This window comes from Balaenoptera ricei, chromosome 8 (genome assembly GCF_028023285.1).
Source record: "Balaenoptera ricei isolate mBalRic1 chromosome 8, mBalRic1.hap2, whole genome shotgun sequence".
Classification (NCBI taxonomy): domain Eukaryota; kingdom Metazoa; phylum Chordata; class Mammalia; order Artiodactyla; family Balaenopteridae; genus Balaenoptera; species Balaenoptera ricei.
In genome coordinates, this window is record NC_082646.1 from 107,013,366 (window position 1) to 107,024,551 (window position 11,186).

The 11,186-nt window shown below is 49.1% G+C and overlaps 1 protein-coding gene across 1 annotated transcript; it reads left to right on the forward strand.

Annotated features, from left to right (window-relative positions):
* Positions 1 to 267: 267 nt before the first annotated feature.
* Positions 268 to 2,008, forward strand: SPDYC (speedy/RINGO cell cycle regulator family member C). Its single transcript, XM_059929806.1, has 6 exons — positions 268 to 409; positions 676 to 734; positions 997 to 1,082; positions 1,187 to 1,358; positions 1,442 to 1,784; positions 1,974 to 2,008. The coding sequence occupies exons 1-6, from the start codon at positions 268 to 270 to the stop codon at positions 2,006 to 2,008; spliced, it is 837 nt and encodes a 278-aa protein (XP_059785789.1).
* Positions 2,009 to 11,186: the final 9,178 nt, after the last annotated feature.

The window sequence follows — 11,186 nt, forward strand, 5'->3', positions numbered from 1 at the left end:
TGCTGTAGCCTCCAGGAATTCTGCTGCTTTTCTGGCCCCATCCCCGCCCCCTCCCCCTGCCTGCTGTGCCACATCTCAGTTTCCTCCTGTTCTGAGAACCCATTTCTCCATTTCCCATGCCTCCACTTTCTGGAGGTCATCTGTCAGGCCAGCACACTGATCCCCTTGACTTCTGGGGGGCAATGGGGTAGGTGCTAAGTCCTGGGGCTGCTTCCTTTACAGGTCACCCCGTCCCACCCCACCTCACCCACCCCCACCCCCCAAGAGATGAGTGATGCCCAAGATCCTGCCACAATCCCTGCGGTTGGCACCCAGGTGAATCTGAGGGGCTGGAGCCGTCGAGGGGAGGGCGGTGAGTCTTTCCATTTCCGCCGGCACCAGGAGCTCCAGGCCTTCCTCAACCTTCTGGGTGAGTCCACTTGGGGGCTGGCACAGCAGGGGCCGTGGGGACCAAGCGTGAACAGGTATGGGAGGTGGGATCTCAGCTTGCCCGTGCAATCACCTGCAGCCTCTGTCCCTTCTCTTCTCAGGTGACCCCAGTTTGGCAGATGGGGGGGTGTCGTGTCAGAAAGTGGGTTCAGGGGAGGCTTGGGCTTTGGAATGGCTGCTGCCCCGCTTATCTTGTGGGGGTGGGGGTGGTAACCCCAGTCCACCGTTTCTCCTCTCTACCCCCAGAGCACAGTTTCCTCCAGGATTTCCTCTCCAAAGATCCCTGTTTCCAGATTTCAGATAAGGTGAGAGGGCACAGTGGGGGTAGAGGCCAGCCTCACTTGGGGAAGATTGAATTAGTGGGGCTCCGATGCTGCTAATTCGTTGGGTTCTCTGGTCTGGTGGAGGGAGCGCCTCCCTTCTAACCCTTGTCTTCGCAGGCCCCTCCCCACCATTTTACCCCAGATTTTTTAGCCCCACCAGAACTTCCTCGGGTGCCGATGGGGCTGGCGCAGCCCCTCCCCACCCAGTGCCTCACTCTAACTCTCCCCATTTCTGTGTCTGCAGTATCTCCTGGCCATGGTGCTGGTCTACTTCCAGCGCGCCAACCTGCAGCTCAGCGAGTACACCCACAGCAATCTGTTCCTGGCACTGTGAGTGGCCCGGGCACGTGATGGGGACCCTGACTCGGAGTGGCAGGGTAGGGCAGGGCAGATGCTTACAGCCTCTGTTCCCTGTCCCCTGCCTCTGTGGCCAGGTACCTTGCAAATGACATGGAGGAAGACCTGGAGGACCCCAAAAGCGTGATTTTTCTGTGGGCCCTGGGCCAAGATTGGCATCATCGAGTGTCAGACTTCCTGCATCAGAGGGACAAGCTGTGGGCACGGATGGGCTTCAGGGCCGTTGTGAGACGCCAGAGCTGCGAGGAGGTGAGGTCCTGCCAGCATCCTGGGGTGGGGGAAAGAGGCTGGACCTCCCACCTCCCATTTACCATCCACTCTTCTCATGCCAGGTCATGGCCAAGGAGCCGACCCACTGGGCCTGGACCCGGGAGAGGCATCCCCACCACGGCAGGGCTCAGAGGAGCTACCCAAAGGCCCAGATCCCCCTCCCCCGGGGCCCCGGCCTCTCGCCACCCCACTGTCCCCTGTGTGGCTTGCCCCCTTGCCGCAGCCACCGCTGCCGCCACCCCTGCCCCTTGCCTGTCATATCCAAGTGCCCTTCCCAAAACCCTGAGCGGCACCGCCCTCCCTCGCAAGCTTGCCTCTCGGTGGCTGGAGACTCCTGGAGTGGGGCCTTCCTCATCGTCCTGCCCACCCAGCGGCAGCTGGAGCCAGGCACCTACACCCTCCACAGTGAGTAGTAGGGTACAGTAGGGGGAGCCGGGAGGAGCTGGGGCGCAGGTGTGGGGCCCGGCAGAATGGGAAGGAGGGGCATGGGGCCTGGGGTCCAGCACGCCCGGGCATGTGTCCAGCTCTGCCACCTCCTAGCCGCCTGGGCTTGGCAAGCTTCCTCTGAGCCTCTCTCTGTCCTTCTTCCCCCAGTCTTCTCAAAGCTGCTGCCGTGCCCTCGGCGCTGACACTCGCAGGGTGAAGAACAGCCCGTCTGCTTGCCTGCTGACCCAGTGCTCTACTGGCTGTGGCCCCTCCGGCCTCCTGTCTTCTTGGCCTCAGGCTGGCAGGGCTGCCCATGCCCCCTGCGCCATCCTCCCAACCTGCAACTTGTACCCACTCTGACCTGACTCCTCAAATAAATTCATGTCCACGGGACACCAACTGTGCTTAGGCCCTAGTCTGGGTCCCTGACCCAGGGTGGGGGTAGGGAGGGAGCTACCGGGAGAGGGGCATCTGCCAGGTTTAGGTACCAGTGGTTGGAGACCCATGAGCACAGGTCCTGTAATAGCTCCTCTCCGCCCATTCGTGACCAGTCATCCTGAGCCTGTTTTCCCTTTTTAACATCCTTGTGGATGGTGAGATCGACACAGTGCAGATGGGACTAAATGAGATGAGGTATATGCAGTCCTTAGAAGAGGGTCTGGAACCTACTGGACAAAAAAGTGCTCAAAAGGAAAACAGCTCCATTGTCAGTCTAGAAACGCCCGCAGGGTCAGGTCTATTTAGGAATGAGCCTTGGTCCTTGCTCTGGTTGGCAATCGAATATAATGTAATTATTATAATACAAGACCCCCTCTCCCTTCCCCAAAGTAAGTTTGTTAATTGGGGAGCAGGGAAGACTCCCCAGAGGAGCTGTCATTTGAACGGGGCCTTGAACAATGTCAGGTTTGCCCGTGCTCGGGTGGTGGTGTTGGGGTGCTGGTGGTGAGGAACAGTATTCTTGGAAAGACAGTCCAGAGTAGTGATTAAGACTTGGTCTCTGGTGCCCGACAGCTTAAGTTCAAAGTCCAGGTTTATGTGTGACTTTAGCCTGTTATTTAATCTCCTCTACTGCCTCATCTGTAAAATGGGTATTACACTAAAAAAGGTGTCGGTTGAGATTTGAATGAGTTAATCCTAGAAGGGTTTAGAACTAGGTTTCAAGAGTAGAGCTCAAATGTGGGTGTTACTAGTAGAGGGAACTGCTGCCCAGAGAAAGGCTAGAGGGGAATGTATGTTTGGGGAGTGGCCGGAACACAAGACAGAGAAGTCTAAAGGGTCAGGTGGCAGAGGAATCTGGACGTGATTCCCCTGCCTCTCTATGAGTGGCTCCCAAGAAGTAAGGAGGTAAAGCCTGGAGACTGCGAACATTAGAAGCCAAGACAAGGACTGTAAAGTATTTGTAAGAGTTTTTCAAATAGGTAATATATTCACATGTATGTTTTGAATTTTGCACCAAGTGTCACCTTCTACCCCTGACTCCCAGCCATCCGGTTCCCCTTCCTGGAAGCAATGAAAGTAATAATTCATGCCCTTCCAGAGAACGGATCTGAATGTATATAACCAAATGTGGTATAATAAAAATATACATATTTGGTCTTTGTCCTTGGTTCCTGGCACAGAGCTCCTAAAACCCTTGGAATTTCCAGAGTTACAGGAGTGTCTTTTGTTATTCATAATGAGCTCCTTTGGATCACACCTGAGTTTATGCTAATGAGGTTACTCAGAATGGGGGGGAAAACTGATCACTAGAAAAACTGATCTAGAGGGTGGGAACTTTCAGCTTCCCTACTTCCTCCAGGAGGGGCAGGGCACTGGAGATTTGGAGTTTGGGGGGAGGGTGGCTCCGCCTCCCCCCTCATCTTGCCCTATGAATCTCTTCTATTTGGCTGCTCCTGGGTATCCTTTATAATACACTGGTAACAGTAGGTAAAGCACCTTCCTGAGTTCTGAGAATGTTCTACGGAATTACCAGGCCTGAGGACGGGTGTTGTGGGCATCCCCAAATTTGTAGTCGGCCAGACAGGAGTATGGGTCACCTGGGCATTCCATTTGTGGCTGGCATCTTGTGGAACTGAGCCCTTAACCCATGGGGTCTGCGCTAACTCTGGCAATTAGTGTCTGAATTGAATTGTAGGCACCTAGATGGTGTTGGAGAGTTGGTGTGGACCCATCGCATGTATTTGGTATCTGGGAAAAAACATATTTGGTGTGAGACGTGGTGTCAGAAAAAAGATACACCAAATATGCATATATGTCCCACCTCCATTTTTAAAGCACTCCAGTGGGAGAATTCCATACATCCTACTGTGTACTTATCAACGTATTTTAAAGATGGTTCCTCGTCTGCACATTCCTTTTGACAGCTGTGTAGTATTCCTCTGTGTGGATGTACTATAATGTATCTTTTTTCCTATTGATTGGCATTTGTTTCCACACTTCTGCTATTCCAAACAGTGCTATAGAGAGTCACTAAGACTTTGTAAGAACAGCATTATTCAAATGTGAAAAGGTATCTGTAGAGTGAATTCCTAGAAGAATTGTTCAGCAAAGGTCAAGTCAAAATTGAAGGACTTTGCCAAATGTCCTTCTGTTGGGGCTATGCCTGTACCGCCCTTCCCCCCCAACCTCTAGCAGAGCATGTGAAGGCTGTTTTCCAGAACACTCACCAATCAATGAGGTACCAGATTGTTTTATGTTTGCCAAACTGCCAAGTAGAAAATGGTGTCTTGGTGAAGGTTTAATTTGTATTTTTCTTTTGAGTGAGCTCAAGCATTGTTTCATATGTTTAAGAGCTCTTTGTCTACTTTTTTGTGCACTGTCCTTGTCTTTGCCCATTTCGCCACTGTTTTTGGTACCTGACTCACATATAAGGAAAAATAGCCTTTCAGGATGTAAATTGGAAATATTTTCTTTGGTTTATCATTTTAACTTTGCTATGCAGATTTTTTAGTGTAGTAAAATAAATTTTTGTGGCTGCTGGGTTTTGTGTCATAGTTGAAAAGACCTTTTCCACACTGAGATGATTAAAAGAATGTCTCCCTTAGCTGCTGGCTGTATTTTTGTTTTCATTTTTTACATTTAAATCATGAGTTCATCTGGAATTTATCATATACAAAATTCCTGCCCATTTTCCTAATGCCTTTTAGTGAAAAACTCATCTTTTCTCAACAGATTTGAATTGCTGCTCTTATACTAAATTTCTATACGCATTTGGATCTATTTCTAGGTTTTTCTATCTTTCAATGATCTTTGTGTATCAGTACCTCTCTTCATTACATTTAATTATTATAGATTGGATTTAATATCTGGTAGGGTTAGTCTCCTGTCTTCAGGAGTCTCTTGGCTATTCTATTTTTTTCTTTTTTAATTTATTTATTTTTGGTTGCATTGGGTCTTTGTTGCTGTGCACAGTCTTTCTCTAGTTGCAGTGTGCAGGCTTCTCATTGTGGTGGCTTCTCTTGTTGTGGAGCACGGGCTCTAGGCTCATGGCCTTTAGTAGTTGTGGCTTGCAGGCTCTAGAGCACAGGCTCAGTAGTTGTGGCATATGGGCCCAGTTGCTCTGCGGCATGTGGGATCTTCCCAGATCAGGGGGGTCGAACCCGTGTCCCCGTATGGGCAGGTGGATTCTTAACCACTGTGCCACCAGGGAAGTCCCTCTTGGCTATTCTTGCTTGTTCAATTTTCCATATGAAGTTTAAATCAGCTTTCCTAGTCCCTCTTCCCCTCAAACAATCTGTTAGAATTTTTAAAAATCTGTTAGAATTTTTTATTTTTTATTTTTTTGGCCACGCCACGCGGCATGCGGGATCTTAGTTCCCCGACCAGGGATGGAACCTGCGCTCCCTGCACTGGGAGCGCAGAGTCTTAACCACTGGACGGCCAGGGAAGTCCCTAGAATTGTTAATTTCGATAAATCTATAGATTACTTTAAGAACAGACATCTTTATGAAGCATCTTTGTGTCCAGAATGAAGTGTCTGTCCCCTGCCTCTACGTACTTCTTTCAGGTGGCACCGATGGCCAGTGACTCCCAAATCTGTACCTCTATTCTGAGGGCTAGTCCCACCCCCAGGCATCTCCCCTTGGATGGAGGTGGGTCCCAAAGGTACCTCCCAAACCTGATCCTCCAGTATCCCCTCCAGATTAGTGTCCCCCACACCATTAATCCACTCAGATTCCTCCCTATCTCCCAAGAGCCATATCCAATCAGTGGCTAAGTTCTATAGGTGTTTTTAACAGCTTTATTGAGGTATAGTTGACATACAATAAACTATGTATACTTAAAAGGTACATTTTTGTTTTGACATGTATACCCCCATGAAACCATTATCACAATCAAGGTAATGAACATATCCATCACCCCAAAAATGTTCCTCAAGCCCCTTTGTAATCTCTCCCTCCCACCCTTTCCCACCTGCCAGCCCCTCCAGGCAACCACTGATCTGCTTTCTGTCACTAAATTGCCATCCTTTTCCTGGAATTTTCATAGAAATGGAATTATATAGAAGAATGTACTTTTGTCTGGTTTCTTACACTCAATATAATTATTCTGAGATTCATCCATTGTTGTTCCTTTTTATTACTGGGTGGTATTCTATTGTATATATACGCACCACAATTTGCTTATCCATTCACAATTTGTTAATGAACATTTGGTTGTGTCGAGTTTTGGCTGTTAAAATTAAAACTGCTATGAATATTCACACACAAGTCTTTGTGTGGACACATGCTTTTATTTCCCTTGGGTAAATGCCTAGGAGTGGAATGGCTGGGTCATGTCGTAGGTGTGTATTTAACTTTATTTTTCTTTTTTTAAGATAGACTATTTTTTTAGAGCAGTTTTAAGTTTACAGAAAAACTGCTCAGAAAGTGTAGAGAATTCCCATATCCCTTTTCCCACCCGCACACAGTTTCTCCTATTAACATTTTGCATTAGTGTGGTATATTTGTTACAATTGATGAACCAATATTGATACATTGTTATTAAAGTCCATAGTTTACTTTAGGGTTCACTCTTAGTGTTGTACATTCTATGGGTTTTGCATAATGTTATGTATCCACCACTACAGTATCACACAGAAGAGTTTCACTGCCCTAAAAATGCCCTGTGCTCCCTTCCCCCACCTTCCCTGAAACCTTGGCCATCACTGATCTCTTTACTGCCTCTAGTTTTACCTTTTCCAGAATGTCATATAGTTGGAATCATACAGTATATAGTTTTCTTTTTTTTTTAAAATTAATTAATTTATTTATTTTTGGCTGTGTTGGGTCTTTGTTGCTGCACGCGGGCTTTCTCTAGTTGCGGTGAGCGGGGGCTACTCTTCGTTGCCGTGCGCGGGCTTCTCATTGCGGTGGCTTCTCTTGGTGCGGAGCACGGGCTCTAGGCGCACGGGCTTCACTAGTTGCAGCACGTGGGCTCAGTAGTTGTGGCTCACGGGCTCTAGAGCGCAGGCTCAGTAGTTGTGGCGCACGGATTTGGTTGCTCCGCGGCATGTGGGATCTTCCCGGACCAGGGCTCGAACCCGTGTCCCCTGCCTTGGCAGGCGGATTCTTTTTTTTTTTGTTTTTGTTTTTGTTTAGAGCATGACAGGATGAACTCCCAACCATGCTATGGAAGCACTGTGTTTCTTTAGAGGAACCTCATTTTTTCCAGAGGGTTGCCTGCAGTGACTAGAGTCCTGTCAAAAACATTGTTATTTAGGTATCTTCAGGGCAGCATGGATAGAGCTTTTAAAATGGGAAAGCAAGGTTTGTGCCATCAGGTCTTCTTTTCCGGTGAACTCGCAGCCGAAACCCTTCTGCTTTCTAACAAGTCAAAAAAGACTCTAGCTACACCCTGGTCCCTTGCCTGAATCAACTTTTCTTCACAGGGTGTTCTGCATGTAGCGAACTCCCTCATCCTTGGAACGCTCTATGTAGGCTATCGGGCCCTAGCCTATTCTAAAATCCTGCAGTGTTACAAAAAATCTGTGCTTTGGTTCCAGTAGAAAAGCAAGCCTCCATTCTCCTCTAGGTAAGTTGTCCTTGTGTCTGAGTTTTTTTGAAGGAAGCCGAAGCGGATTGTTTTTCAAAGTGCAGCTCCAATGAGGGCAATGAGGCAGACTTCCATGGCATGTAGCACTTGAGAGAACAGAATCCCTGGAGGTGTTGGGCAGGCGGATTCTTAACCACTGCGCCACCAGGGAAGCCCTATAGTTTTCTTATACTGGCTTCTTCTTTTTTTTTAATAAATTTATTTAATTAATTATTTTTTTTGGCTGCCTTGGGTCTTTGTTGCTGCGTGCTGGCTTTTCTCTGGTTGTGGCGAGCGGGGGCTATTCTTCAGTGGTGTGCGGGCTTCTCATTGCGGTGGCTTCTCTTGTTGCAGAGCACGGGTGCTAGGCGCACGGGCTTCAGTAGTTGTGGCACGTGGGCTCAGTAGTTGTGGCACACGGGCTCAGTAGTTGTGGCACACGGGCTTAATTGCTCCGCGGCATGTGGGATCTTCCCGGACCAGGGCTTGAACCCATGTCCCCTGCATTGGCAGGCAGATTCTTAACCACTGTGCGACCAGGGAAGCCCCTATACTGGCTTCTTTTACTTAGCAATATGCATTTAAGCTTCTGGCATCTTTCTGTAGCTTGATAGGTTATTTCTATTTATTGCTGAATAACTTTTAAACTTTTGCTGTTTAACTTTTAAAGAAACTACCAAACTATTTAACAAAGTGGTGGTATTCTGAATTCCCACCAGCAGCGTATGAGAGTTCCAACTCCTCCACATCCTTGCCAACACTTGGCATGGTTGGTATTTTTAATTTTAGCCATTCCAGGTTTGTAATGGTGGTCCTTCTAGTTGATTTAATTTGCACTTTCCCAGTGAATAAGCATTTTTTCATGTGCTTATTTGCCATCCAATATCTTCTTGGGAAATGTCTATTCATATCTTTCAACCATTTTTATTGGATTATTTTTTAAGTTGTAAAAGTTCTTTATATATTCTAAATACAAGTCCTTCATCAGATACACATATAAATATATATATATATTTTTTATAGCTACTTTATTTATTTATTTATTTTATTTTTGGCTGTGTTGGGTCTTCGGTTCGTGCGAGGGGTTTCTCTAGTTACGGCAAGTGGGGGCCACTCTTCATCGCGGTGCGGGGACCGCTCTTCATCGCGGTGCGCGGGCCTTTCACTATCGCGGCCCCTCCCGTTGCGGGGCACAGGCTCCAGACGCGCAGGCTCAGTAGTTGTGGCTCACGGGCCCAGCTGCTCCGTGGCATGTGGGATCTTCCCAGACCAGGGCTCGAACCCGTGTCCCCTGCATTAGCAGGCAGATTCTCAACCACTGCGCCACCAGGGAAGCCCCACATATATATATTTGCAATTATTTCCTAGTCTGTGGCTTGTCTCTTCATTTTCATAATAGTGCCTTTTGAAAACAAAGTGTTTTATTTTGATAAAGTTCAATTTAATGTTTTTCTTCTATTGTTTCAGCTTTTTGTGTCATATTGAAGACATCTTTGCCAAGCCCAAGATTGCTAAGATTTTTCCTATGCTTTCTTCTAGAGGTTTTATAGTCCTAGAGTTTATATTTAGGTGTATAATCCAGTTGGAGTTACATTTTGATATGGTGTATCCTAAATAGCTATCAAATCCATCTATTTCCCACTTGTGTCCACCAGCTCCCTAATTTGATCCACCCACTCCCAGGCATCCTTCTTCATTTGTACAAATCTGAGCAGCCTTCTATGTAGAACAAAATCCATCTTCCATGGCTGACCCAGATCTGCCACAACTCTTCTCTCCCTTTCTCTCTCTGTGCTCAAGCAACACTAAGAACGTTTCAGTTCCTCCATATGCCAAGGCAATTAATTCCCCTCACTGGCATCTCGCCCACCCCTGCCATAACTCCCTTTGTCTGATTTATGCCTCTTCTAACACCTAGATTAGCTAAGGCTTCAGTTATGGGCTTCCTTCACACCATTCTTCTTCCCAATTAATCGTGGGTCTAAAAGCTGAGGCGATGTCTGCTTCCTTCAGAGGGAGCCAAGGCCATAGGTCTTCACCATCTTGTGCCCAGGTGAGCACAGTGCCTTGCACATACAGGAGGTGGTCAGTGCCCATGAACAGTCAAATGCAGTCAGCAGGAGTGACAGTTTGGTGGAAGTAATTCTGAGGACTGTGGGACACGTAGGTTGAGCCAGAGGGCTTTGAGGGGAGGGGCGGCCTCTGCTACTTCTCCAGAGAGCATCTTTCCTCTCCCAGGCCCCTGCTCCCTGTGATCCAGTCACAAGGAACACTTGCAATTCCCCTTATTGGCCTGTGTTCCCCCAGCCTCTGGACCTTTGCACACGCAGTTCTTTCAGCTAAGAACACCCTTTCCAGCACCTCACTGCCTAGTTAATTCCGACTTTTCCAATAGGATTCACCTTCCTTAATCCCCAAAGCTGAACCAGGAGAGCAGCCTCCTCTAGCACGGGCTGGTCTGCCTTAGTCATGGGTCTCTGTTAGGCAAAGACCTGTCGGGGGTTTAGTCAAGATTGGACACATTAATGCCCAGTGGTGAAGAGCAAAGAGCTCAGAAGCTGGTTCTAGCCCTGACTCACCAGTTGAAGGAGCTGAGCAAGCCGCACTCTCTCAGGCCTCAGTTTTCCTCATCTGTAAACTAGGAGTGAGAATGGAGTCAGATTAGATCAGTGGCTCTTAACCTTCTTGGGGTCATGGGCCCCCAAATCCTAGGAAGGCTATGCACTGTTTCCCCAACAAAATGCTTGTGTGTACATCAGATAAGGGCTGCGACCTGCTGGGTCGGGGCCCCCAAGGTCAATCAAAAGCCCTGAGCTGGGGGACCGGACCGCTGCAGTCTCGCTCCCTCCTACTTCTCGGCTCTCCACCTTCTGCATCTCCGGAGGTGGGGTCTCTCCGGTTCCCGGGTGGGCCTACTGTCCCGCTCACAGTCTCTCCCGCCGCCTCCTGGGTAAAGCGGCACACGGGCGTTCCCAGGTGGATGGGCGAGCGAGGGCTTGGAGGAGAGGGCAGGGATGCCGACCTCGTAATTTCCAGGTTCAAGAAACCTCAGAGAGCAAGAGAAAGATGGGCTTCCACAGTTCCTCATTTCATCACAGTCGCTGCGCGAATGGGGAAACCAAGGCCGAGAGGGGCAGGGACTCACCCAAGGTCACGCAGCCAGCCCGGGCGTGGGGGACCGGTTCCCCGAGCCCCGCCCGGCGCCCGGAGCCTGCGTCCCAGGGCGCGGGGGTGGCGTGGGGGTGGGGTCGGGGGGAGCCGGCCCTGCCCAGGAGCCGGGCTGCGGCGAGGACCCGGCAGGGTGGGGCTGCCGTTTGCAGAGCGTCCGGCAGGGGTCGACTCGCCGCCAGCCCGGCCCCTCCTCCGAGC

Excerpts from the sequence above, each read along its gene's own strand:
- SPDYC (XM_059929806.1), top strand. The coding sequence starts at position 268 with ATGAGTGATGCCCAAGATCCTGCCACAATCCCTGCGGTTGGCACCCAG. Across the intron at positions 410-675 it reads GGCCTTCCTCAACCTTCTGG|AGCACAGTTTCCTCCAGGAT; the intron begins GTGAGTCCACTT and ends CTCTACCCCCAG. Across the intron at positions 1,785-1,973 it reads AGGCACCTACACCCTCCACA|TCTTCTCAAAGCTGCTGCCG; the intron begins GTGAGTAGTAGG and ends TTCTTCCCCCAG.